Source organism: Neolamprologus brichardi, chromosome 11 (genome assembly GCF_056152115.1).
Source record: "Neolamprologus brichardi isolate AB-2024 chromosome 11, ASM5615211v1, whole genome shotgun sequence".
NCBI lineage: Eukaryota > Metazoa > Chordata > Actinopteri > Cichliformes > Cichlidae > Neolamprologus > Neolamprologus brichardi.
The window spans coordinates 7,733,295-7,760,227 of NC_142114.1; the positions used below are offsets into that span (position 1 = coordinate 7,733,295).

The window sequence follows — 26,933 nt, forward strand, 5'->3', positions numbered from 1 at the left end:
GGTCAGTAGGTGTATAATCACTTGCTATCTGTCACTAGCAAACAAATGCGTGGCACATCTTCAAGTCAGATCTGATGAGGACATCATGAGACAATACTGTGACCTCTGACCAGGGATTAGAGGAATGAGAAGATGTTGAAACAACGAGGGAACAAAGTGAAAAGAACAAAGCTAACAAAATTAAGCCCTCCAGCCACACTTTAGATGTCTCTTTTTAACATTTTAGAAAGCGTTTGGCAGTGGATAAAAAAAATGGGTAAAAAGGAAATGTCATTGTTATGTGCTGGACACTTCCTGCTTCAGCAGGAAATCTATGCTGGAGCTACCAGTCCTTAACTGCAAACCCCTCTGAAACCTTATACTGCAACTTACAGTGTTACCTGACGTGCATTTCTCTATAATTCTAACTATCCCCTTGTGGGACTAATAAAGGTATATCAAAATCAAATCAAATCAAATCTATCATGTTGCGGACCGGTCTGTTTAGTACCATTGATTCCTCCTGTGCATTTCTGACTACGTTTTCGTTGCAGTTTTTGGATTTACCAGTGAGAGAATAAAATAATTGTCTAAATATAAGGAATCATTTTGATAGCATCAACACAAGGACTCACAAATGTCAGCAAATTCCTATCAGAAAGCAACCTACATGGTAATTAACACATACAGCACCCGCACAACCATGAATGCGAGCGAAAATGTGGGCTCTTACATAGATTGTTTTGTACAACAAAACATTTTGTTAATGGGTTAATTCATATTTTTTAGACAGACAACTAGCTAGAAACGAGTGTATTTTATTGGGTCACGAATAGACTACATTTCATGTAGTCATCTTGCTGTGGCCCAGAGTTTGACTGAAATGTCTCATTTTTACTGTGTCCCACTTAGGGGCTGTAAAGGCATCAGATTTTAATTCCACAATCAATGACATTATTGCCATGCATACAAAAAAAATCCCAATAATAATAGTGATAGCAATAATGAGTCAAATAACTTTTTTGTTCAGTTCCAGTTGCATTCACCTTCTCCTTTGGATTCAAATTTTGCTTTCTAAATTGTTTTTGTGTGGAGAACCTGGGAGTCAGTTTGTTCTGATGCTAATAATTAGATTTAAGTCATCAATTGCATGCAAGTGTCCTAAGTGTGCCGTTTGTTGTCACTGATTCAGCAGGCTGAAGGTCACTTTCAGACTGAAGGGAGTTTAATCAGGAGTCATTGTTCCAAAACAGTGGACCTCCACTCCTTCAGGGGGTTCCCCTCTAAGAAACAAAAGAGAGGAGGAAAGGGGCAGAGGTGACCAAATGAGGAGCTGAAGAGAAGAACTGCTACAGGTCAAAAGGGAGGGATAAAAGATTTAGTATAAAGAGATGAATGGAGCAGGAAGAGAACCATTGCTTCATCAAATAATATGTATATCACTACAAAAGGAGAAAGTAAAGAAGCAGGTACTCTGTAATTATCAATCCAACCAGTGTTTGGAGTATGATTATATTTACAAGTTAGGTCTCGAATCATTTTATTATCACAGACCGACATCAGGAAACTGCTCTGCTGCAGCTAGCATCCAACATAAAACAAAACCAGATCTCGCAAGTACACACATGTATAAACATGGGCACAAACAGAATTTCCTCAGCGTCTGGACAGCATTACGTGGTGTGTAGAGAGGAACCCCCCCCTACATACCCTCCCTCTCTCTCCCTAATTATAGTCTGCATCACTGGAGTCTGAGGGCTCCTGAGAACTTGTTTTATCACTGTATTATGGAAGCACACACACACACAGTAATAGACAGCATGTGCATTAAAACTACCATCTCCAACTAACAGTGTTCTTCTGTTGTGGTGAATATGGGAAGGAAAATACCAAGAGCGAGAGGGCAGAAGTGAAAAGTAAGGAAAGCCGGGGTCTCTGTCTTGTGGAATAATTTGATTTCGCTTGATGATGATGGACAACAAAAGGCCGCTGTGGGAACTGTAAACAACACGCACCGCAAACGATGGTGAGCCGGGTATCATGTGATGGTGCCAGGAACTCTCCCTGTGAAGCAGGGCGAAGGGGAAGTGTGGTGGAAAGGCAGAGGCCCAACTGATAAACAGAGCAAAGGGGTAATGCACATGAGGGCCTGCTACGTCGCTCTCAGGAGATGAATAATGAGCCAGGCTGCATGTAAACTGTGGTCAGGAAACAACAAAAGCTGCTGACTAACTGTAGTGGTGGAGAAGTGGGGACGCCCTGTGATTTGGACTCTTGCCTGCACAGGGAGGCCACCTAAACATGCTCCCTTACTCTGAGCCAAAGCAGAACCGTGGATATAAATGTCCATTCTGTTTTGTTCAATATGTGGGCTCTATGACAGAGTTAAAGTCGGTTAAACTGACGGAGCTAATGTAAAGATGAGGACAGAATTATTAGCACCCCTGTGAAATTTCAATCTTTTTTTTAAGGATTTCCAAAGCGCTGTTCAACAGAGCAAGTCATTTTTAAGACAGGTTTTCCAAACATCCCAGTTTATTTTTGGATTCTTAGACACAGCTGTGGGTTGTACTATGGCTCAGTGAAATGGTCAGTTTCTCAGGGGGCTAATAATGTTGATCCTGGTCTTTTTTTTTTTTGTTCTGAATTATTCTCTGGAATAATTTATCTTTTATTGGGAAAATCAGTATGTTTAGGAATGCTACGCTAAAAAAAACACTTTTTTGATAAAAATTTTGACAGAAAATTTCAATTTTATAGGGCGGGTAATCATTTTGACCTCATCTGTATAAGGTGCACTGGCATCATGGGGGTAAAATTATAGTAAATATGGAAAATATAGACTTATCAATTTTACACATAAAGACCAGTTGCTAGGTAACAGTGTGAAAACACTTTTGGAATGTGGTTATGGCAGAGCTGTGTTATGACAATGACATCAGCAATCTTATATTTGGGTTTTTAGTATCTGAGCATGTGACATACATACATAGATACTGGTGTCTTCCAGGTAGAACGTTCCACATTATGAACTACGCACAACCTGCATTATGAAAGCATGGATCCATGTTTTGGGGAGTCTGGTCAATTCTTAATTACCACATTTTACAATTAACAGCTAAATTATAAATGTTACATTAGAAAATATTTGTTATAGAGATGCACTTCATTTCCCTTTCTCTTACCTAATTTCAGACTCTCAAAAGTACCACTCAGAAAGAACACGCACATTTTTGGTTTATTTGCAAAGAAATAAAAAACAAATAGATTTTTAAAAAATGGGACAACTTGTTTTTCTTTTGAGAGCACTGACAACAATGCGCTGATTAAAAAGTTTCATCTTTTTTAATAAGACACTGAGGAAATTTGGGGATCTTCATCCCACTGATGCGTTCAGTCCCCGCTAACGTCAGATTTGTTGTTCTCCTTGGTGGACTTTTTGTTAAGTCCACTGAAGTACTTCTCTCTGAAGGCATTGTGACCCTGGTAGGCGCTGAAGCGGGGATCTGACAGATGGGCCAGGCTATCAAATTCCTGGAAAGAGACGCAGAGGTTACTGTGTTGAACCTGCTTAACTTAAAAATCTACAAGTTTCCCACAGATATTAAAACAAATTATTCAGTTTACTAAAATATTCTTGCTGCTCCAACCAACATGAAGTCTTGCTAATAAAGTTTTCATTATGAATAACATATATTACATCTTGAAAACAAAGAAATGAAGTAAATAAATAAATGAACAAAATCAGAAACACCTGAATAAAAGGCAGCTTTTATTTTTGCTTTGCTAAATTCCTCCTACAAATCAACACAGTACTCTTTCACAAGGTGTGCACATGTCTGGCATGTTTATAGAATAGGACGGGTTATGCGTGTATTAATAATACACACACAGGTGATGAAATAAAGGAAAAACCTAAGGAGATGTGGAAAACTCAACACAAAAGACGCCTCGTGGCACGTATAATAATGCTGAGCAGGTGTTCCAGGTTTTATATGGATGGGAGAAGGGAAAGACTTAAATGCTTCTGGAAAATTGGATTTTTCTAAGGTGCAGATGGCAAGCGTGCCAGTCTCAAAGGCTTCTCAGGTGGGCAGTGTTTTAACAGGAACAGTGACTAAAGTGGTATGTGGCTTTAGATCTACAGGAAAAAGTACATAGTGGGTAACAAATTTTGGCTTTGTGATGCTTGTGCATTAATGACATTAGATATTATTGTCAGAAGAAAAGAAGCTGCATGTGGAAAAAGTGCTGACAGCCTGTGAGGCATCCTTAACCATACTGCTGAGAAGTGCATGAGTATCATAAACAGCCCCGAAATGCTGCTCAACTCTGAAAATGAGGGGTTCTGTTGCGCTACCGTGACATCAATCATCCCAAGTTTGTTTTGAGTGATCGTCTTTATCACATAAATGAAACATTTCCGTTCTGATTGCAGTGGTCTCTCCCTTGATGAGAATGTCCCCATCCATGCAGCAATAGAGAGGGAGCACTGAATGTGGTTTAAGTATGAAAATAATGTGTATCATATGCTGTGGCCTTTGCAGCCACCAAATCTCAACCCAACTCAACACCCGTAGGACACAACTCTCCACCACCATCATCAAAACACCAACTGAGGGAATAGGATTGGGAAAAATGGCTGATCCCTCCAGTAGTGCTTCACAAGCACACAAGACCATTTATCTGTTACGCAGCTGAAAATCAGCTGTTGTGAATCTCAGTTTTACCTCCACTATTAAGGTAAATGAGGTGAGTTGAGAAATGATGACTCCAATCCTGTGGCCTGTAATTTGTCAAAGACACCCCCTCTTTGCTTGCCGATGCTGCCAAGCAACCTGGAAACGTTTTTTATTGCCGTTCTGAGGAAAAGATTCAGGTTTAAAAGGTAAAAAGACTGACAACATAAGCATGACCCCAGATTGATGAGGATAAAAAGACGTGACTACAAAATTGGCACAGAAGAAAACAGTGGTTCTTTACTCTTTCAGGTGGAGAGTTACATATACTGAATGTAAAAATGAGGTGAATGACAAGCGGTCTTGGTAACCAAACAAATTTTCTAACACCACATAAATAAGAAGAGGTGAGGTTTCTTTATGGAGCTTTACAGGAAACCTTCAAAACAATTAGGCCAACTCCTCCACTGTCAAAACCAGGAAACTGCAGACACACGCATAGTGTTGACACACATCAGGCTGCGAATCCTGATGAGCGCGTGCAGATAGGTGCAGACAGAGGCTAATTTTAAAAAACAAACAAACTACAAAACAAAACAAAAAAACTCTACAGACCTGAGCTATAGATACCAGTCAGATAACCTCACACAACGTGTCTCGGCGTGTGCGTGTCATACCGGGCGCTTTATGGGAGCAATTTGGGGTTTTGAAGCGGAATGGATGTCAGATCCAAAGATGGATTGTTTTCCATACAATGTGTGATTATGCCTTTTAGGGTTCCAGTATAAAAGAAATGAGCCAATCACAGCCAGATGGTGAGGATTTACCCGAGACAGACAGAGAGACACCATCACTTCCAGCGGGAGACATATAAAAGAACACACATACGCACATACTACATCCGTCTCATGATGCGTGCGTTCATGACAAGAAAAAAAAACTCCATGAAAAAACATTAAACGCGTGAAGGAGCAGGCAGACACATGTTCTCATTTTACTAGAAGAAAAAGATGTTATATCAGTTTATGTGTGTTTCATGCACACACATAAACAAATTCTGCAGCACGCACACAAATTTGGTCTGCTGTGAAGATATGAGGTCATTTGTAATGATGCAACCACAATAGATAACCTAAAAACAACATATTTAGCTAGCTGTGATGAAAATGTGCACTTTAAAATCCCTTGGCTTCATCTGGACAGTAACTGGATGAATGACATCACCTGAAGCAAACAGCTAACAGAATGAAAAATAATGACAAATGCCATCTATTTAATTCTTCTAATCAGCATCCGACGCAGCCTGATTTACTGCATTTGCTATCATGTGACGACAAACAGCATGTCCTCGCACTGGAACGGGAAAATATTTTCCTTCTCTGTAAATTAGGCAACCGATTCATTTTGTTTCATCTCTTACACAAACACCCAACATGGACACACCTCTGGTTCTTTGATCTTTTCCATGGTGATCAGACGCCGTGAGGTGTGGCTTGAGAGGGTCTGCTCACAGTTGCTGATGAGCTGGAGACATGGATGAAGAGGAACCATCTCCTCACAGTACCTGGAAAGAGTCCCCACACACACACAGATACACACACACACACACACACACACACACATGCTATAGATCAGTTTAAATGAGGAGGAAACAAAGAGAGAGATATAAAGCTAAACCAATATCCATCATCTGACTCTAATAAATTTTGATTGTACGCATCTACAAGTCTGAATGAGAGGAAGTGTAAGTCCCTTGTGATAACAATGCGCTACAGATTTCATCTGGAGGCCATTAAAAGGCTGCCAGGACACACAGTAATTCTGTCAAGATTACTACCTAACTTTTGCCAGCTCTTTGGGGTTTTTTTTCAGCGCGCTCTAATGTCTTTCTTTGCTCTGTATGTGCTTCATTCTGTTTCTCAAATAAACACGAAACATTCAAGAGGTTCGGTGCCACCACGGCTGGCGAGGCTAAGGTAGCTCATTTTGTGCGAAGATGAAGGTGGAAAAAGTGAATGTGACCTGTCGGGTTGGCTGCTGGCTCTGTCATCGCCGGCCAGGCCGGGTTAGGGCGTATTAACTGCAGCTGATGTATGTGTTTGCATATTTGTGTCAGTAGCACTTTCTCCGAACTACCGTCTCGCCAGCAACTCAGTCTGATTTGTGCATGACTGTTTGCCTTGTTGCCATGGCGGCAGTTGGGGCTCTGGGGTAATGGGATGTTTGGTTGTCGTGGTGACTAGGCAGTGATGCAGCCAGGCAGCAATTCTGAGCTGCCAATCAGGTGCTCAGTATTTCTACCGCACAAATGAACTGCATCATGACAAGGATGAGTTTCTTGTTTTTCCCTATTTCTCTTACATATTGTAATTACAACGTACCATGTTACTAACAGCCTATTTTATTTAACGACTTGTTTCCTTTAAATTACTTAATCTTAATTATTGAGATTGAAAAGATGAGATGGCTTTGATCTCCTGCCCTAGCTCTTTTTTCCCCTTTTTTTTAATTTTCATCATGGACGCGAGCCCATTTTTGTGTGTTTGACATTCTTGTTTTGTCTGGACAGGTATTTAAGATTCACAGTAAAACTGGTTCGAGACTTATCAACATTAAGATTTCCCACATTTCTAATGGGAAACTGTAATAAATTAGTAAATAAACAAAACAATTTTTTTTTTTAAAAATCAATAGATTTAAACAGTATCACAATTTGGCTCACTCACTATAACTCACCACAGAGCGAACAAATGGACAGTCCAAACACAGTCTGTATATAAATGATAGCTGTAGACTTCCGGGGCCAGATTTACTAACACTCCACCAGCACGAACAAAAAAAGAAGAGAAGAAGAAAAAGTAGTGTTTGCATTTATAAAGACAAAATTGGATTTAAATGGTGGAAACTCAGATTTTTGTGACAGACCCTGTTGCACCAAGTACACAAACTTATTTACTAATGTTTGCAAAACAGAATTTATTACTAATTGTAACAGGAAAAAAAAAACATATCTTATTATTTGCGCTTGGTTTTGAAATGAACCGACCGTGCCTGTGCTTAGAAAACAGCACATCTTCTGTAAATCAACCATAAACTAACCACACCTATGAGAGCTATATGGGGTTTGCACTAGGGCTGCCACAAACGATTATTTTGATAGTCGACTAGTCACCGATTATTTTTGCGATTAGTCGACTAATCAGATCATGCATCCATTGGACGTAAAACATACAGCTTATTGCACCAGCAGCATCTGCTCTTATATAACTGTCATTAGCTTACAGCTTTAAGTGTTTAAGGTATGTGCTAACTAAAAATAAAGACAAGATGATAGTTTATTAAATTTTAATGACATTTGCAGATTGTTTCGGTGAAGTTTAATAAACTCCTTGCTATCTAAAATATAACGGGACACCGGAGTATATTCTCGAGCATCTCACAGTTCTGATAATCAGTTGTCTGCTTGACGTTTATTCAGCTGTGTAAAAACTAAAACTTTAATCTCAGCCTAACCGATTTCCTCAGGAACAAATAAAATACTAAAAGAAAAGCCAAACAATAACATTTTTAAGTTATCTAAGTGACTTATATATCATGTTTAACCTGAGCAGCGAAAGAAAGATTTTGATAGTCGACGTAATCGTGACTAGTCGACTAATCGTGGCAGCCCTAGTTTGCACTGACACATTATTTTGCCCCGTTTCAGTGCTGCACCCTTAATCTATCACCAAGGTCTGAGTTGCAAGTCTTTCTTGTTTACAGACTGATGTTCACGTTTCCAACAGACAGGTCGCAGCTTCTGGGTACTACAGGTATCGCTTCCAAGTGTCTGCTTTACTGTAACTGACAGAGAAGACTTGCTGTTTAAGTTCAACAGTTTAACTAAAAATTACAACCGTACTGTTGCATCACACTGAATGTAGAAGCATGCAAAAGCTTAATTATTGCTATACGATTTCTCTGGAAACTGAAACTCGACTAAGAAATTACAATCTGAAAATGTCACCACTACTCATTTATTCATCTAATATTACTTCTGACTATGCAGCTGATTCATATCTTTACTTCCCTTATTTATGTTGTAATTAGCTCACTTTATGGCTTTGATGATGGATAACACATCATCCGTCTCGATACTTTTTCTTCATTTATTTTTTGAGGGCAGAAAAGGAAGAGAGTTTAAGCGGTCTGACCTGGTCTAGGCTCTGTCTTTTGCTGACAGGACTCTGTGTCCCCTGTCATCACACGCACACAGCCCCCATTTTCACGAGGCAGACGGACACACACACACAGTCCCCACTGTTTCTATCACAGCCACTGCCGCAGATACACACACACACATGTATGTGGGGGTATTGGAAACCTGATATCTCCCCTGTAGAGCCCCAGATTAGACCCAGGAGACAGGCTGCGTCTGGGTTTATACACACACACACACACACACATATCCAACAACACAAACACACACACTCGCGGATCAGCCTGCACACCATAGAGACATAGTTCATACATGTGACTTGCCTGGCCTCAGATGTTTATTTTGGCACGGCGCTCTGACAGGCACCGGGTCAAGCACCGATGAGATGAGTAGCAAAGACAAATGTGTGAACATGGTGACACAAACGTGTGCACGTGCGCGTACACGGGACCACACACACACACATTCGTGCATATGTTTCGATGCGTGCAGAAACACAAAGCGGCTAAATGGATAAAAGTCAAAGGGTTGCAAACTGATGTCTCTCAGTCACAAGGATACAATAACAGCCGGTGACTGGATCTGTGATTATCCCATCTGCTTCCTGGTCTTTTAATGAGTGACCAGAAAGCGTTTGAGCCCCGTGGCGCTTTTCCTTGCCTAACGTCCGTTTCTGCCTTAGTTTGTTGTGGTTCATACCTACACAAATGAACACCTGCACTGAGAGTCAGCACTTCGCTTTCTGCAAACACACAGAACCTTTAACAATACACAACTTTGTCTCTGATGAGCCGTCTTAGGCAGCATATAAAGTGCACATTGCTGTCAGTTGTGGTTTGCCGTGGCCCAGCTGTATGGGCAAGAAAGCCTCGGCACACCTGAACATTACTGTAATCCACACAGGTGGTTAGACATGGGAATCGGAATAAAGGGAAATACCCTAAGATAGTAGAAGGTCCTTTGTGAGTGTACAAATCCAGTAAAACACTGTCGTCTGTCTCTCGGATTCACTTTTCCCTTAATAAAAATCACAAAGCCAGTTTTAATTATAGACAGTAATCAGTCATTTTTATAAAATGTAATAGTGTCTGCTATGTATTCCCTCTTTGCTTCATATTGTTTAGTTATTTGGGTAATTAATTAGGCCAAAAACAAATTTAAACCTTGTCGGTTGTGCTTACAACAGGCCTGCATTGTGCACTTCTGGTTTATAGCGTAAGCCTGCCCCCTATTGTACAGATCATTATTTAAAGAAAGGCAAAGACAAACTGAGATAATGAGGTTTGAGCTTAAAATCTGGATTCCGAATTCAAAACTGTTGTTGGTAATCAACAATAACTAAACATGCAGTTGCCATCTTATCTTGGCAGTGACGCACCAGCTCACCTTACACAGCCCGGGTGTTTCCTTATAACTTGTTATAGTCCAAGAATATTGCAATGAATCCTGAAATCCTAACTCAGTGTTCTTTACAGCAGTGAAAAGGGGAATAAAGGAAAAAGAAATTACTAATGTTGTAAATAAGTGTAATTACAAAGCATCCACTGACTGCAATGATACTGATATGAAGATTGAAGGTTTTAAAAGCATCTGAGAGCCGCTAAAAGTCCACACAATATGAAAATAGTTTCAATTGTGTCACTGTATAAAACTGAGGATAGACACCACTTCAAAGATTATAGGCTTGTTTCTAAACTCCCACAATTCTCCAAGCCTCTAGAAAAACTGTTCAATAACCGATTCAACAAATTATTCGATACATTTAAATTACTCCCCGACGGTCAATATGGATTCAGATCAACATCACCATCATTAACTGAATCAATCAAAGAGATTACAGATACTATTGTTTAGAAACGGTATGCAATTGGAGGACTTCAAGGTATTTTAAAAACATTTGATACAATCAGTCATGACATATTAATTAAGGGTTATATTGCACTGAGTAAAAAAAACATTTAATTAATACATGTTTTTTGTGAAGTTGGGTGAATACTCCTGTAACTGCTTGGACTCTGTATGTGGTTTCCTCCAGGGTTCTGTATTGGCTCCACACATGATCATTATTTAAATAAATGCTATTTGTAAGATATATGATGTATTAAAATTAGTATTACTTGCAACACAAATATTTTTTGTTGTGGGGAAAGTAAAGGAGCTGCTGAACTGTAGTAATGTGTCAGCGTGACTCAGTTTACGTCGAAGAGGTATAAAAATATGGTTTTTACAAGGTATAGCGAGAAGTGACCCACTATTTATACACTTTGTGTTTGCACATGTGTATGGATATGTATATATGTCAATCCAAATACACATAACAAGTTGAAAGGACATATTCATGACTGGATAGGGCATAAACAAGAAGCAAAAATGATGCTTATTAGTTAGTTATTACTATTTCAAAAAAAACATTAGCTTGTTGATGCCCTCAGGTGACACTGCATTAAAAACATTATGTGTAAACACAGTCAGCCGTGCCATCCATAAATGCAGGTTAAAGCTCTATCATGCAAAGAAGCAAAGATATGTGAAAATGACCCAGAAACACTGCTGTATATTATATTTGCTTTGAATGCATTGAAAAAGCAGAAGCTTTCAGCTTGGCATCAGATGTCTTTCTGACGCCACCCCAAAATGCTAACAATTACAAAGTTCTACAAATTTAAGTACTGACAAGATAACTGGTAAGTTACCTCCTACACTGAACAGATTTATCATCACTCTGAAAATGTTTATGACTAGGTGATGATGCCAAGTCTGTTTACTCACTCTGGCCTGTAGACAGGCAGCCAGTAGACGAGCCTCCCTCCCATGACCAGGTGATGGGCGGAGAAGTTTAACAGATCTGTGAAGATGTCACTCAGGTGGTACGCCTGTGAGACTGGGACGTGAGACTCTTCAAAACTGTGCAGAAGATTGAAATGAAATACAACATTTAGAACAGAGCAGTGATGGCAAAACTTTGTGGTTTTATTTGGCGTTTCATGTACTAGTTTCCTCAGGACTAAACATTGGACTAATTCCCCAGTTATTTATATATGTATATGTATATATATGTATATGTATATTGATAGATTGATAGATAGATGGATGTTGGTATAACTATAATATGTGATGAACTTACACGCCTTCAGCGGGTTTAGCAATGTCCTTGTGGGAGCCTGTTCTCCTCGTGGCTTCCCGGATACCGTATGGAGCTAACAAGAAAAGTCACACAGTGAGTATCAAAAAAATAAAACAAGAAGAGCTTTCTTCCTGTTTACGAAGAACACAGACAGAATAGATGTAGCTGAGGAACGTGCTAGCTGCAGTACTGCTACTCAAATTCTAAAGAAACATCAAAAATCTTGGAGTGTCCGTAAGCTGAAGAGCCACACAAAACATAAAAAGATGATCCATGAAACAGACAGAAATAATGTGTTCAATAGACTCTAATGAGCAGCACATAATTTTCAAATTACAGCCTGAACCAAAGCTAAAGCTTTTCACTCCCTGTCAGAATCCTGATAATTGTATATTTTCAGAACATTTTTTATTTATTTGTAACAGCTCAAAGAAACAATCAAATCTAAAGAATAACAGAGATATTTAATGAAAGGAGATGTTAAATCCCTTGTGGTCTGGTTAGGGTGAACTAAAGGACCTACGGTCAGTAACGATAGCATCAAACAGAGCAGCATCCCTCCACACAGGCTTGGAGGCATCAGACACCATCACGTCCACGTACATCTTCTGTATCCCGTACTGCCGCAAGTTGGCTCTGATGTTCTCGTCGGGCCCTCGCCACTTTTGGTTTTTACGGCTTGACCGACCTAAAAGACAAAAGGCACCGTCAGCAAATCTGAACAGGGGATTGATCTGATTCAAATAGAAAAACAGCATAAAATAAAACTGCAATCCTTAACCTGTAAGACCCCAACTGCTGCAGGGTGTAATCTCTAATGAGCAGAGCTTACCTTTCCCGTGAATAGTGTTGTAATCAATGTCAGTTCCACATACATAAGCTCCAAAATGAGAACACGCAACCAGCAGGCTCCCTAAAACACATCGACTCACATTAAAGAAAGTATTTACTTTGCTGTCTATAGCTGTCTGTGGGGGGAAGCAACGACTGGATTAACTTACCTGTGCCTACAAATGGGTCAAAAACTAGGTCATCCTGTTTGACCCTGGCATGGTTGGCCATGATGAATGAGAGGCCAGCGTCCATGCTGGTGTTTCCTATGAAGTGTCTGTTCTTCACACTGTGGGAGCGAATCAGATCACGCTGACCGTCTGCTATCTGTAAAATGGAAGAGTTCAGCTGTAGATCGCTCCACATTCATTTAATGTACACAAGTAGCAAAATGCATCTTACCCATCTGCCGAAGTAGATGTAATTGGGATCCTCGGGGATATTGTTGGGGTCTGTGCCATAATCCTCTAATAAGCAGAAGATGTGCTGGGGATTCTTAAGGCTTACTGTCCCCTCAAAAGGAAGATACTCCAAGGCCTGGTGAGATTGCATTTTACTATTAGAATTATTATTATTTTATGTGCATATTTATATGTTTTTACATGCACTCGCACATCTAAATACTTACATCGATCCTTTTGATTCTGTCTGCAAACAGCAAAGTTTTGTTGAATGTGTAGACGTTTATCCTGTATGTGGAGTCTTTGTGCATGAATGGACTCTGCAGGGAATGAAGAGCAGAAACAGAAATGAAATGTGTTATTGTGTAACGTAAACATTTTAAATTAAAGTGCATACACTTGCAAAAATCTGTCTTTCCAACAGAATAGTATGACACAAACTCTAAACAACAAACCATTTTTTCTGAGGGGAAGTTCAGAAGGGATGTTCTGAGTTCACTGAGTGTTTGCCCGTGGCCCCACAGTTCAAAAGCAGACCTAGAAGGACAACCCAACATGAACTAAAGCCACATCTCAGCCAGTCTTGAATCTGTGCAGCATACAGTTATTCCATCATGTGGCTCTTTCACATTCCTAACTGCAAAGCTTAAACACTTACTTTGCACACACAGATCTGGCCATGATGCTGCGGACATCTTCCTCAGACAAACCATCCAGGCACCAGAAAGGAGACTACGGAGAAGAGGAGAGATGTGGAGTGACTGCCGGGAAATGTGGGATCTACTAAAGAGAAACTTCACCATTCTGCTTCCAATAATCAATGTCTTAGATTAGAATAGAGAGTTAGATTAGAATAAGCCCCTCAACATGCAAACCTTTTCTCTGAAGTTTTCACAGGGACGAAATGGTTTCCCTCTGAGAGCCAGCAAAGCTTTTATTTCCTGCATAAGACGGCATATAAAGCGAGAATACTAATGTTACACAAAACAGAAGAATCACATATGAAATATTAAATTAAATGATTACAAACTGGTTCTATGTGACGTAGGCATAAAATAATGCCATAAAACAACGCAATATACTCTATCTGCCAGACCATTTCTCAAGTTTGATGTATTGCTGTGATCAAATTGTAGACATCTCGTCTCCAAAAGAAGGTTACTTTTTTTGTTTGTGTTGGGCTCATACTTTGAATGAGCCCAACACAAACCGAGAGTCAGAGGAGACTCCAGTCTGCAAATTATCGCTTTTTACACGAACAGTTAATCACTCTGAACCAAAGAGAAACCGACAATATCTGATGCTTGTTACCGGTAACCTGAAGTCTAGATTATCCTGGGCAAGATGCAATAAATACTGGAGGCATGATCGACTACTGAAGGCAGCCATTGTTGTCGCAATTTAAAAATACGTCCGGCTTGAAACCGAGCTCTGACACAAAGTACCGCTTGGGGACTGTATTTCTATAAATGGCAGAAAAATTAGGTACTGTGTTTCATTTAGCTATGATACACTCGTATTAAGTTTTGTACTGCCGCTGTTTTATGCTAACATTATCATACATAAGCACAGGTGAATACTTCGTTTTTAATGTTATTTTGCAACCTTTATTTACATTAAAAAAAAACTCCTTATCACTTTTTTCATAAACCTGTGTGTATGTGTCTTTTTAATGTCACAAGTAAGCAAATTTTTGTCATCAGTACACATCGGTATGCTTTACTATTCTGGTCATACATGTGTGGATAAAGTCTGTAATCTGCTTTACATCAGAGCCGTCTTGTAAGACCGCCCCTCCTACTGATTGGCTGTCCGGGTTGTCTCTGCCGTGTCACTGGCTGAAGTTGATGTCCATCACAGTGGTTTTGTCTGGTGACAAAAAGGCATCCATCCGCACTCTTGCCTCTGTCAGCACTGCTGCAGTGTTGTTAAGTTGTATTACTTAGTAACAGTGTAACCAGGATTCTTGCTCTTTGGTCGCAATGAAGCGTAACTGCAGGTGAAGGGAGGATCAGGTCAGTGTGTCACTATTTAGATTTACTACGAGAATCTGAAGGACTGAAAACTTCCAGGTTACTTTACAAAGCTAGATGTTGACTCGTTGTTTTGATAATAACATTATATTAACTGTGTGAAATAAGTAATTTCGTTTTAATGAGCTGTCAGCTGAATTTACGATTTAAGGTTGGGGCTGCCAGTCATAACTGATGTGGTCATACACACAGCTGGATCACAAGAACAGTTGTGTGAAAAATAAGTAGGTGAGATTTAAAGAATTTGGAAACAATAAAGTAACATTGGGAAGATTAAGATGCTGTATTTCTCTGTTGAGAAATGATTGTATATTCAAATTTGTCTTGAACAGAGTCAAACATGGGAACAAACAGCCAGAGCGCCACCGTGGAAACAGAAGAGAACGCCCAAACTCCTGCGGCGTGCATCGTTTCTGTGAAAGGCTTGAAGGAAAACTGGCAGAAATGGTCCAGCGAACACCAGGAGTACCAGAAGCACAATCCCTTCAGTCACAACACCAGACCGAGCACGGTGGTCCCTTCGAGGGGAGGGGATGAGTATGGGAAACCCCTGCAGGGTTCCCTGACAGAGCAACGTGGGAAGGATGCTCACACACACATCAGCCGAGAGGTTCAGGAGCTGTGTGAGGTCATAAGGAGCATTGGGGAGTCGGGGGGCAGCGATGGGAAAGTGATTACTGTAAGATTTGGAAAGTTGTTTGAGCATTATGTGACTATCTCGAATAAACTGGTTGGGATTCTTCTGCGAGCGAGGAAACAGAGACTGGTTGACTTCGAAGGGGAGATGCTGTGGCAGGGGAAGGATGATCACGTAGTTATCACTTTGTTGCAGTGACCAGAAATGTTTAGATGCCTTGATTCATTGTGCGTGCAGTACACGCAGGTACACAGGCACTTGATGTGGCAGCTTGTGCAGACAAAGAACGTGGGGAAACCACTAAATGTCAGTCAAAATGAGAAAAGGTAACTGTTCAAACCTGAGCATTTTTTTCCCTCCAGCAGCTGGTTGACGAGGTGAAAGTGGAGCAGTGAGCAGTTGAGATGACATCAGATTCGCTAATGAGACTGAACCGAAGCCAAAGAGAACATGAGGCTGCCTGTGACAGACATAATGGTGCTATAGGATGAACTTAACCCGACTTGGCCTGACTGCTTCAACATGTATTTATTTTAAGTGTGCTTTGCAATGACACAATATTGCTACAGTTCCAAATTTTGAAACTAATAGTGAAGCTTTAAAGCAATAAGAACCACATCATAAGGAACTATAGACTGAGTACCAGCTCTTATTGAAAGTATGAAAGTACAGGAATATATTTTTTTAAACACACAGCATTAATAGATTAACACTGTCTCCTAATTGTATCATAATAAACATAAGAAACAATGTCTTGTGTGTTAAAGTGTTACTGCAGGTGAGTTAAGAGTGAAACTGAAAAAGGGTCTGTATGTAAACCATACTGAGATACTACAAAGGCACTGAGAAGCAACAGAATACTGTTTATTCTATATTAAAGCCATTCTTAAAGTGCATACCTTTTGTACAGTACCTTTTGTTGTTGTTGGTTTTATTCCAATTACCATTGTAAAGTATAACATCATTTCACAGCACATACTTTCATTCATCTTTCCACATGACATTGAACACCCCCCCCCCCTCCCCCCCCCCCCCCCCCCCATTGTACTTCACTGCTTGATGAGGTCATGAAGAACAAAATAAATTAACATTACTATCAGCGTCAGAGGATTACTGAGTGGTTTTCACAAAATGCAAGCTTGATGTAAGAACACATAGCCAAGATTATCAGTTTATATATGATTGATATCAATAATGCCAACTTTCAGGGGGTTTCTGCAGTTTCATGTTATAGAGCAGACATACAAGGCACGAAAGCAGCTGTGCAAGACAGGAAATCAAACGGCCTGTGAGAAATCTGAAATCCCAGAACACTCACTATACAGTGGGTTTTACACTGTATCTTCTGTGCTGTCTCTGTGTCAGTGTGTACAGGGCAATCTAAGTAGCCCATAATGCCTCACAGAAAATAGCACACTACCTCTGGCCTTTACCCACATTGTATAATATCTTGCACTGTGTCAAAGGGAAATTTACAGTCAGTTTAAAAGAAAGAGAGAAAGACGTTTCATTAATTTGCTGAGATATGCTTGGTATAATATGGACTTATCACAAACATTCATGTCAGTATTTATATTTAGCCAACAATCTAGTACCTTTAATGCAAAAAAAAAGTAGTGTCCCAAGTGTGTTTGTCTAACTGAGCTCACTATACAGTAATCTAAGAAGGAAGAAGGAAGCAAAGCGTACTGAAGTGTTTCTGTAACAGGATGATAATGAACACACTGTTCTATTTTATAGGAATTCAAAGTTGATTGCTCATTGGTCCCTAAAAGCAATACAATTTTATTAGAGCAGATTTAAATAAATTTACCTATCTTGTCCAAACTCCAGTGTTCCTTACAGCACTTGTTAGGGATTTTAAAAGAGGCTTTAAGGCTTTATGTCTCATACTACTTAGGATATAAAATCTCACGCAGGTATATCACCTGTTTAAAATACAGTCATTAGTTGTAGCCAAACAGTCAGCAAAGTAGTTTCCAGTATGACATCTGCAAGACGCCTGATCTGCAAGTCACCTCGGTGCAGTCAGTCACGTATGGCAAGATCTAAATGATCAGTTTGTCTCGCCTTTAGAGTTGAGAAGATCAATCAGCTGGTCTGCCTGCAAAACATTAACAAAGGCAGACAGAACAGAAGTCAGACTGTCAGCAATCTTTCTGTGAGACCCTAAAACGTCACCTGGGTGAACTAAGATGATGCCACTAGGAGTTACCAAACTGAATATATTAATGTGTTGACAATGCAAATCTAGAGGGCAGTTCACTGATGCAATCAAGTTACTTAAAACCAGGTTTACACAGCAATGTCCTTATACAGAACAAGGTAGAGACTGACACTGGTCTACATTTTTTCATTTGAAATTTCCAATACCACACAAAAAGTTTAAATAAAGTTTCTACACAGTAACTTGTAGTACTGAAGTACGGGGCTTACTGTGATGAACCAGTAGGAGTTGAGTCTGTAGAAGAGACGTGACATAAAGCCCATTTGACTGGCAGGTGCCAGGACGTGAAGGTGGAGGTGTGTGACAGAACAGAATGGAGGCCAGTGGAAACCAAATCTGCAGACAAAGAAAAGGGTTTAGAAATACTACTTCTTCTTTTTTTAACTCATTTTATCTGATATAACAACAAAGCAAACTGTAACTAAGGCTATGCTAGTCATCAGCAATTAAACTGCATTACAAATGATCTACTTTAATTCTGACTAGATAAAGTGCTTGTTCTATTGGTAACTAAAAAACAAAACTGACCGCAAAACGGTGAATATTTGGTGGTCTGGTAACAAAAGATGAATGACTAAAACTGTCTGAAGGTCATACATTCATAACCCACTAATGTAAATTACCATGGAGAGCTGTGACGTACCAAAACGAAACCCACCTGACATCACTGAGGTCCGTTATGTTGTTTTTTTCCAGGATTTCCTTCCCTTTGTCGACCATCCGCTTCACTGGACATAAACAATAAAAAAAGATGATCCATTTCAAACATTTACAGTTACTTTTTAAAAAATAGTTTCCAACCATCCATAGCATTAGTCAGTAATATGTCAGCAATATTGTCTGAGGTGATATAAAATGAAAATCCATAAGCGTTACTTAAAAAGTATGCAGTTTAAACTTTACCCAATGGTACGTGGTCTTTAGTGAGGGATTTACAGTTTCCTACATGTTTGGTTGGGACAACAAGGTAGTGATGGGGGGCTCCAGGTTTGATGTCCCTGAAACATGAGATCTCTTCATCCTGCAGTAATAACACAACATAACACACACACACACACATATTTACACTTTAAACGTGAACGACATTACAGAATGCCTCTAGCATTGGTGCCAAATGCAATTAGTATACTGAATATAATGTAATTTATTGGAGTCTGATTTATGTATATGTATATGTATAAATATGTGCTTATTATTCTCTGTATTTTTAATATGAACTGATGCTACGGTTTAACCAACCAGCCTTCGGTATATGTCGGGGGTGAGCCACACCTTTCAACACAGTAAATCAATAACTCTAGAGCTATCGGACTAACTAGCTACAATACCACTCAATTACACTTGTATACAGTGAAATTAAACGTTTCTGAAGGACTAGTTTTAGAGCTTTTACTACTTGTAAACGCAGGTATTGACAATTAAAGTGTCTTAGGCTAGCTAGCAACGCATTCGTAATTATTTATTACAGTTTTCTTACACAGTGAAGAAGCTCTGTGCCCATTTCATTGTTTACAATCCTGCAGAAAATACATTTCTTATCATATCCTTCGGCTGGCACATTGCTGCTGCTTTTGGAAATATCAACCCGAGCAGGTTGTGTATCCTGGATTTCGGCCATTGTGCTGTATAGAGCTGTCAACAATCAGGCATGCTGCGTCGATCCAAGAGAACATCGAACGCATCAAGCTCGATCGTTCGTCGATCCTTTTTGCAGATGTCAGGGAACAGAATTGTCAGAAGAGGGCGACATATTTTCTCATTTCTCTGGTGACCGAATCTGTCGCACACTAACAATTGTGTCAAACGCACCTTTGATGTTCTCTGATGAATACAGAAGGGCCCTCATATGTAACTTTTTATATAAGTCGTATTTTCAGCACTCTCTGGATGGTTGTCTCACAGAAATAAATAAATAAAAATAAACCCAACACTTACTGTCAGAGAACAAAACCAGTCAGTTATCTTACTATATGATCCAAATAGAAGGGGTTAACTAAGGGTTAATTTGCTCAGGCTAGAGAATATTAAAGTGGAAGTGTTGCATTAAAGACTCCGAGGTCTAAAGTCAACAGCACAAAGCTTAACTGAGATAGACGTTAAGTGATGCTATATTGTTAGTCAAGGCTGCAGTGAAACTGCTCCACTTTGTAACTTAAACAAAACTAACCACCTACCAACCCGCCCCTGCATTTACTCATGTGGTTAGCCGTGGTTTTCCCTTACTGTTGGTCTTTCTTAGTTCCTTTCCCCTGTGACACATGCAATGGGTACATATACGTTATGGTCTGTTGTTAGGTGTTTGCAAACAAGTGTGCCTCCTCTGCATTAAACTATGCTGCAAGGCTAAAGACTGTAGTTTAAGGTGTTCAAGGTGATATGAGATGGATTTCTTGAGCAGTCAGGCAGAAATGTGAAAAAAATGTGTTTTTTTGGACTAAATCACATAGTGAGCTGTAGCATGCCATGATATTATTATACACACAACAGTGAGTTTGAAGGGTTGACTTGGCCCCCCAAATCCCCCAGATCTCAATCCACTTGCTAGACAACTCGTTCTGATCCATGGAGGCCTCACCTCATAGCTGACTTCAGTTACCATCTTGGCACAGGTGCTACTCTGGCTGTGATTTCTGGTTGCGGGGGGGTCTTGGAAGCCTGTTTGGGCTGGGCTTGATGTATTCTGTGCAACAGAATAACAAATTAAAATCATTAGTCATTACTGTATGTACCTTTTAATCATGGCTTCTCATCCCAATGCTTTTGTTTAGTTTCTTTGGAACAGAAGCAGCTGATGATTGTAGCGTGGTGATCACAGCCAGGCTCGGGCCTCTTTCTGTGTGTGTTCTCTGTTTAGTGAATTTAAACTGGCTGTAAGTGTGAATTGTTGTCTATCTCAATGTGCTACCCCTGCGACAGACTGACAATTATTACAGTTATTATGATTTTGTATTTTCGGAGTACTTTTTTTTAATTTCGTACTGACATTTTTTTTAGTTCATTTTATTTTCAGTTAATTTCCAGGGATGGATATTCTAGTTTCAACTTTACTTTTTATTGTTTAAAAATGTTTAGTTTTTGTTAGTTTCAGTACCAGTTTAGGTTTATTTTTGTTTTCTTTTTTCAAATATTACGATATGGAAGTTTTATGTCAGAGGAAATATTTGGTCAAACAAGTACAGGTATTACAAAAAACACATGCTTCTTGAAAACAGTTGACTCACAGGCTTGTAGACATCCTGAGTCTCAATAATCAAGCCTAGCAGTGCCTCATCAGGCAAGTTGGAAATGTATTTTACTAAATTAACAGATTATAAAATTAAGGATATTTCCCTTATATTTTTATTTTAGTTTAGTCAGTTTTCAAAGTCCACAGTTTTTTACATTTTTTTTTTCAAAACTGTAGAGTGTAGGCCATTGGACCATTTTCCTTCCTGGATGGATTCTCTGTTTAAATATCTGAAGTGTGTTCTTTCGGTATTTATAGCAGGTAAAATAAATATTGAACATGTCAACAGTTTTCTAAGTAAATATGTTTCTTAGAATTTTATTGACATGAAATTCTAACCAGATGTTGGCAACTACGTCAACATCCGTATCAGCATACAACACTGGCATGCTTCATATAACTTAACGGAAGGATGAATGAAAAAATGTATCTGCTGCCAGGATGATGATGATGATGAAACAAGGGTGGACGTTTCATCAAGACTGATGATCCCGAACACAGAGCCAAGGAGGTTTCAGAGGAATAAAATAAAGCTGGTAAAATAATCCAGCCAATCAGCTGACCTAAATCCAAATGAAATTCTATTGAAAGAACTAAAGGTCAGAGTTCACAGAAGGGGTCCACTGAACCATCAGGACTGTTTGTGTGGAAGAATGGGACAAAATCACACATAGGCAATGTATGCGACTAGTTTCTCTTCATATAGGAGGCATTTTTAAGCTGTAGCCACCAACAAGGCTTTTGTACAAAGGCTTTTGAATAGATTTTTGAAAGTGTGTTCAATGCTTTTCCCCATTATTACACATAACGTGTGGATTGGATGGGTTTTGTGTGAATAGCACCTTTACAAATATATTTAATGAGAAAATTGGTGATGTGTTCAATACTTGTTTACCCATTTTATCTCAGTGATATGGTGAAAGTTGTTACAGCGAAACATGAAAGCAACTGTAAGGAGGAAGAAAAAACTTTAATGTAGTTCTTCAAAAGAAAGAACAATTAACAAAGGGACAGAGGCAATATCAGACTATCAGTAACATGATATTTTGACGTTATTCGTAACAACTGCTGACTACCTCAGTGACTTGGTAAAAGTTCTTATACTAAGAAATGACAGCGACAGTATCAACTGGAAATTTTTTCACAAGAAAAAAGTAGCAGCACCTGCACTGCCTGGCAGTCATATGTAAACTTTTACTATTTACTGAAAGTGTATTTAAATAAACAAATAACCAACGACTAGACAATGTATGTGACATTTTATTCAAAGTGTTTTTCTCTCCAAACAGGCAGGCTGGCGTTTTACTTACACAAAGCAGAACTTATATTTTACAGTTAAGGTCCCTTCTTCCTCCAGTAGCATGTCTAGCAAACAATCAGCTTTTGTAGTGAAATGTTGCCCTTAAATTATTTCCAGTGCTCCTATTTTGATCCTCACTTACATGGAAAATGTTCAAAGCAGCTCAGATCAGCGATTTTGTTCATACCAGTGTTACAGTGATTTCACAATTAAATAGTTAATATAATATGAAGACACATTGACATTTAAACACAGATGTAAACTTTAAAAAAGTCTTTTAAAATTGTCATTTTATAAAAATGTTTTGATGTAAAAATAAAATAAAAATAGACTCTTTCTTGAATCCCATTACAGTAGCTGCCCCATCAGCAGGCTTCAAACTGTACAAGAGGAACTCTGAACCATGTGCACAGACGACAGCAGACGCTCCATCAGGATACGAACAGTAGTGGCTAAACGACCCACACGCCTTGAAGTCTGGGAGCTCCACACAGAACAACAGGTCCTGCTTTGTTTGTAGCTCGGCTTTTTAGATGTTCACAGTCAATTCTGCACAGTCCAGACCTCCAGGTCTTGTACAATAAAGTCCTCATTTGTGGAGAGAGGTGCATTGTGAAAAGTCGCACTGGAAAAGCTTGAACCACGGTACAGATCAGCATCCAGCCACAGGGCAAAGCCACTCCTTAAAACAGAGAACACAATAGCACTTTAATATCAGATCTTTGAAAACTCACTGATAGGAAAACAAATAAATAACTGTATAACTTACCCTCCTCCACCGAGCTGCAATGAATCCCTGTTTCCACTCACAAAGTACGAGTTCAAACCACTCCACTTGTATACCTAGATAACAAAGACATAAAAACATCTTAAACTCTGTGCAGATTTCTACAATAAGTGAAATTATTTCATGAAAAAATCATCCTGTAAATAGACTAGAGGTAAAACATTAATAATAGTTCAACTCTTACCTGGAAGTCGGGATTGAAGCTGAACAAGAAGGTTTCTCCAGTACCGTAGCAGTATTTACTGACTCTGAATGGATCTGAAGAAAAAGCCCCAAACACCTGCAAATACACCAAGACACCAGTTTGTTAAAGGAGATGCTGGTAATGGAGGAATCAGTTTGATTTACTTGGTACAGAAAAGTGCTGGAGACTAAAGAGCAGGATACAAACCTTGTTGTGCATGTCTTTGACCACCAGCAGCACAGGGCTGTCCACCTCAGCCATGTTCCTGTACAGAGTCTTCAGGCTGCTTCCATGGACGGCTGTGCTGTAGACCAGCTGCCATTGATAACCTCGGGTCCTTGCTGGCATGTGAGCAGCAAGCTGTTTGACAAAGAGTTGCTCATCAGATCATGTCCTGACAAAACTAATGCATCACTCCATCTAAAATCAACACTGTTCTTCTGCTTGACTGTCTACAATTTGCATAAAAATATTACGGTGTGAGCACAACTTCCGGGCAATGCTGCCGCTTATGTCATAAATAATGACTGTTGTGAAATTTTAGCTATAAATTTGGAGATGGTGAAGCAGAAAATCATCTAAACAATTGTACGATTGTTTAGATGATTGTTTTTGATAGCTGTGATCCACACACATACATATAAATAAGTGTTATTTACTTTTTCTAGGTGATAGTCATCTAGCAGATGACTATGGTCAGTGAGGACAGGAAGATCATCATCAACTTCCAGCTGGTACTCGGGCTCTTCTTCCTCAGAGGCGTCTGAGCTGCACAGACTCTGGCAGCGTTTGGACTCTTTCACTGTGATGATCTGAAGGAGGCAAGCAGAAAAAGTGTCATCATGTTACACCGCTATCCACTGCTCTCCTTTTATTTGTTATTTGGGACGTTTTTACTGCATTACATATATAAGTTTGATGGCCTTAAGTACAAAGGTTGCAATTCATTTAAACCACAAAACCAGAACTATTGAATGGCAACAAAACTGCAAAGTATGGTGACAGAAAACATTTGAACCTCCACAGTAACCTCACTGCACTTCCTAACACAAATACATTCAGCAGAGTAATCTTACCTCAACATAAGGCTCCATACAGTCACTGGCGATGTAAAGCACCTTAATAGTTTCTGCCAGCCGCTTCATAGCTCCTGATTTCCCTGTCAAGCGCTGCTCTCTGCTGTACCACATGTCTGCTAACCAAACTGCCATCCAGGAGCTCTTTTATATACACTGGGTTACTTTCCCTTTCTATCTGCAGGCTTATTGGTCAGACATATGAGTAGATGTCTGCTGATTGGTCAGCTCTGACATTGAATAGTTTTTTTTCTCACTAAACAGGAAAGTGAAGCCATGTTCTGGGATGTAGAGGGAAAGAGGATGTCCATATATGGACCCTACAGCCTCAGGGATAACCACCAAGCTCTGTGACTACACTTACTGTAAGTCTCTAAGGAGGGCGTTCTGTGTAAAAATGCCTGAGTGTAAGCGTAAGCTCACTGCAAGTCACGAAGGACGGCTTGCTGTGTAAAAATGCCTGAGTGTGTAAAAGAGCTTGAGAATATAAACTTTGGAAGACCTTTGTTTATTACTTCCACATTTAGCTGAGCAGGTTGGTGCAAGTCTTACTTCCTAGCTTTTAAAGGTGGGGTTGAAAGGCTTGTTGAGGAGCTTGTTGATTGTTGCAAAGTGGTGTTCCACAACCAGTATTTTGCTCTGATTTTCTTTTTAATGATATAATGTGATTTTCACTCCTTCTTGTTGCTGTAGCTTCAGGTCTCTGGTTACCATGCACAAAGATAATGTAGAGGTGGTCAACTTTGCATTGCCAAAGGTGCAAAAGTCATTTAGACAGACTCAAAAGTAATTGTACAAACAAACGTTACACTGATATTTTTTTTGTAAATACTTGGATGAAAATCCTTTACAGTCAATAACTGCCTAATTGTTATGAGTCTTTGATTCAGTGTTTTTCTCTGTTCAAGTTTTGGTTTCAGTATATATATACTATAGTCTTAGTTTCTTTAGTGTTTCTATTTTCTTTGTGTATTTTCCTTTTTATAATTAGCCGCAAGCTCTTAGTTCCTGCTTATAGTTTTGTTTACATTTTGTATTTTATGCCTCCCTTGTGTTTCTCCTTCAGTGTCTTTTCTGTTGTTCTCATGTTCTTGCTTTACTTTGGTAGTTTTTTTCTAATTTGTGTCTCACGCTTGCTTTTACTTGCTTGCTCATTGGTTACACCTGCTTTGTTTATCCACCTGTTCCTCTTTTCCTAATCAGCCGTGGTTTATTTAAACCCTCAGTTTTTATATTCAAATGAAAAAATGTTTGGATAGTTAAAAATTTTTAAGATAATCTAAGTATTGTATTTCAAAGAGACATGTTGCATTATTGTTTTTTTTTATCTTCTGTCTCTTGAGGTGGACATTAGGTCTTGTCTTGTCAGAATGATATGCCGGCTGAGTCAGGTAGAAGGAATTTTACTCAGAAGTGTGGAAGTGGACTCATACTTAGAGCTGCCAGGAGATGAGTTGGAGGAGGGCCAGATATCAAAGCAAGAAGGTGAGAGTTCAGATGAAGGACATACCAGGTTTTGAGCAGCCTGATCAGAGTCAAAATGATGACACCCGAAGTCCATTATGGACAAGAAGTAGGGCTGTGAAGTTGTGGGATTTGGTTTCTCAGCTACCATACTGGACACCAGCCTGTGAGGGGAAAAGGAGATCTCCTATCCATGGCAGCCTGCAGCATGCATTCTGTTTAAGAGTTCTCACTTTTGAAGGGGCTTTATTCTCCTCCCCCCATCAAGAGATCATTTGTTACTTCGATGGACTGCTCGTCCTGTTTTTATGTTTCATCCTAGAAAATTATCAACGCAATTTCATTATAGTTGAAAGTAAAGTGATAAAGACAGGAGACGTCTAGATTTACATAAATTGCATAAATCAACTGGATAAAAAAGGAATCAAACTGTGTGTATTCAACTAAAAAGCTTTGTTTATCTCCTTTGAGATTATATTGTAATGGCTACAATCTTGTGTCTCCTATATTAGACAGTTCCTCTTCTTATGGATGTTAGGCACTGTCACACTGTCTCTGCTCAGGGTCCTCAAAAGCTGTCCTCCTCTGAGAAAGCTCAGAGGTGTGACCATCCTCCACCTCATCCTCTGACAGCATTAAAAGGTACTAGGTTGTTGAGTCACGTTGTTCGTTTTTCATTTCCAACACTTGTGTTACACAACTATCCAAGCACTATTCCCAGCAGCCATCGCTTTTAATTGGGTCCCATTGACAGTTTTATGGCCAAAGTCCAAAACTACACCACAGA

At 39.4% G+C, this 26,933-nt stretch overlaps 4 protein-coding genes across 6 annotated transcripts; 1 reads left to right on the forward strand and 3 right to left on the reverse strand.

Annotated features, from left to right (window-relative positions):
* Positions 1 to 3,209: 3,209 nt before the first annotated feature.
* Positions 3,210 to 14,605, reverse strand: trmt11 (tRNA methyltransferase 11). Its single transcript, XM_087848053.1, has 13 exons — positions 14,524 to 14,605; positions 14,088 to 14,153; positions 13,871 to 13,944; positions 13,668 to 13,749; positions 13,440 to 13,532; positions 13,214 to 13,348; positions 12,982 to 13,138; positions 12,813 to 12,893; positions 12,504 to 12,668; positions 11,981 to 12,053; positions 11,626 to 11,760; positions 6,102 to 6,222; positions 3,210 to 3,513 (listed from the first exon to the last, which is right to left on the reverse strand). Exons 1-13 carry the CDS (start codon positions 14,599 to 14,601, stop codon positions 3,373 to 3,375), a joined length of 1,401 nt encoding a protein of 466 aa, XP_087704179.1. The 5' UTR covers positions 14,602 to 14,605; the 3' UTR covers positions 3,210 to 3,372.
* A 399-nt stretch (positions 14,606 to 15,004) lies between these two features.
* LOC102784359 (actin-binding Rho-activating protein) lies at positions 15,005 to 16,587 on the forward strand. Of its 3 annotated transcripts, none has more exons than XM_087848052.1 (3): positions 15,005 to 15,227; positions 15,397 to 15,473; positions 15,578 to 16,587. In XM_087848052.1, the coding sequence occupies exon 3, from the start codon at positions 15,586 to 15,588 to the stop codon at positions 16,078 to 16,080; it is 495 nt and encodes a 164-aa protein (XP_087704178.1). In that variant the 5' UTR covers positions 15,005 to 15,227; positions 15,397 to 15,473; positions 15,578 to 15,585; the 3' UTR covers positions 16,081 to 16,587. The 3 variants fall into 3 exon arrangements, with proteins under 3 accessions (XP_087704178.1, XP_087704177.1, XP_035765457.1); XM_087848051.1 differs by having other exon boundaries at positions 15,397 to 15,469; XM_035909564.2 differs by lacking the exon at positions 15,397 to 15,473.
* A 315-nt stretch (positions 16,588 to 16,902) lies between these two features.
* On the reverse strand, positions 16,903 to 19,758 carry hint3 (histidine triad nucleotide binding protein 3). The gene is made up of 5 exons (XM_087848050.1): positions 19,587 to 19,758; positions 19,013 to 19,130; positions 18,768 to 18,837; positions 18,319 to 18,445; positions 16,903 to 17,986 (listed from the first exon to the last, which is right to left on the reverse strand). Exons 1-5 carry the CDS (start codon positions 19,725 to 19,727, stop codon positions 17,939 to 17,941), a joined length of 504 nt encoding a protein of 167 aa, XP_087704176.1. The 5' UTR covers positions 19,728 to 19,758; the 3' UTR covers positions 16,903 to 17,938.
* A 2,882-nt stretch (positions 19,759 to 22,640) lies between these two features.
* Positions 22,641 to 24,817, reverse strand: LOC148100469 (nuclear receptor coactivator 7-like). The gene is made up of 6 exons (XM_087847700.1): positions 24,683 to 24,817; positions 24,266 to 24,418; positions 23,814 to 23,966; positions 23,607 to 23,702; positions 23,405 to 23,478; positions 22,641 to 23,317 (listed from the first exon to the last, which is right to left on the reverse strand). The coding sequence occupies exons 1-6, from the start codon at positions 24,815 to 24,817 to the stop codon at positions 23,179 to 23,181; spliced, it is 750 nt and encodes a 249-aa protein (XP_087703826.1). The 3' UTR covers positions 22,641 to 23,178.
* Positions 24,818 to 26,933: the final 2,116 nt, after the last annotated feature.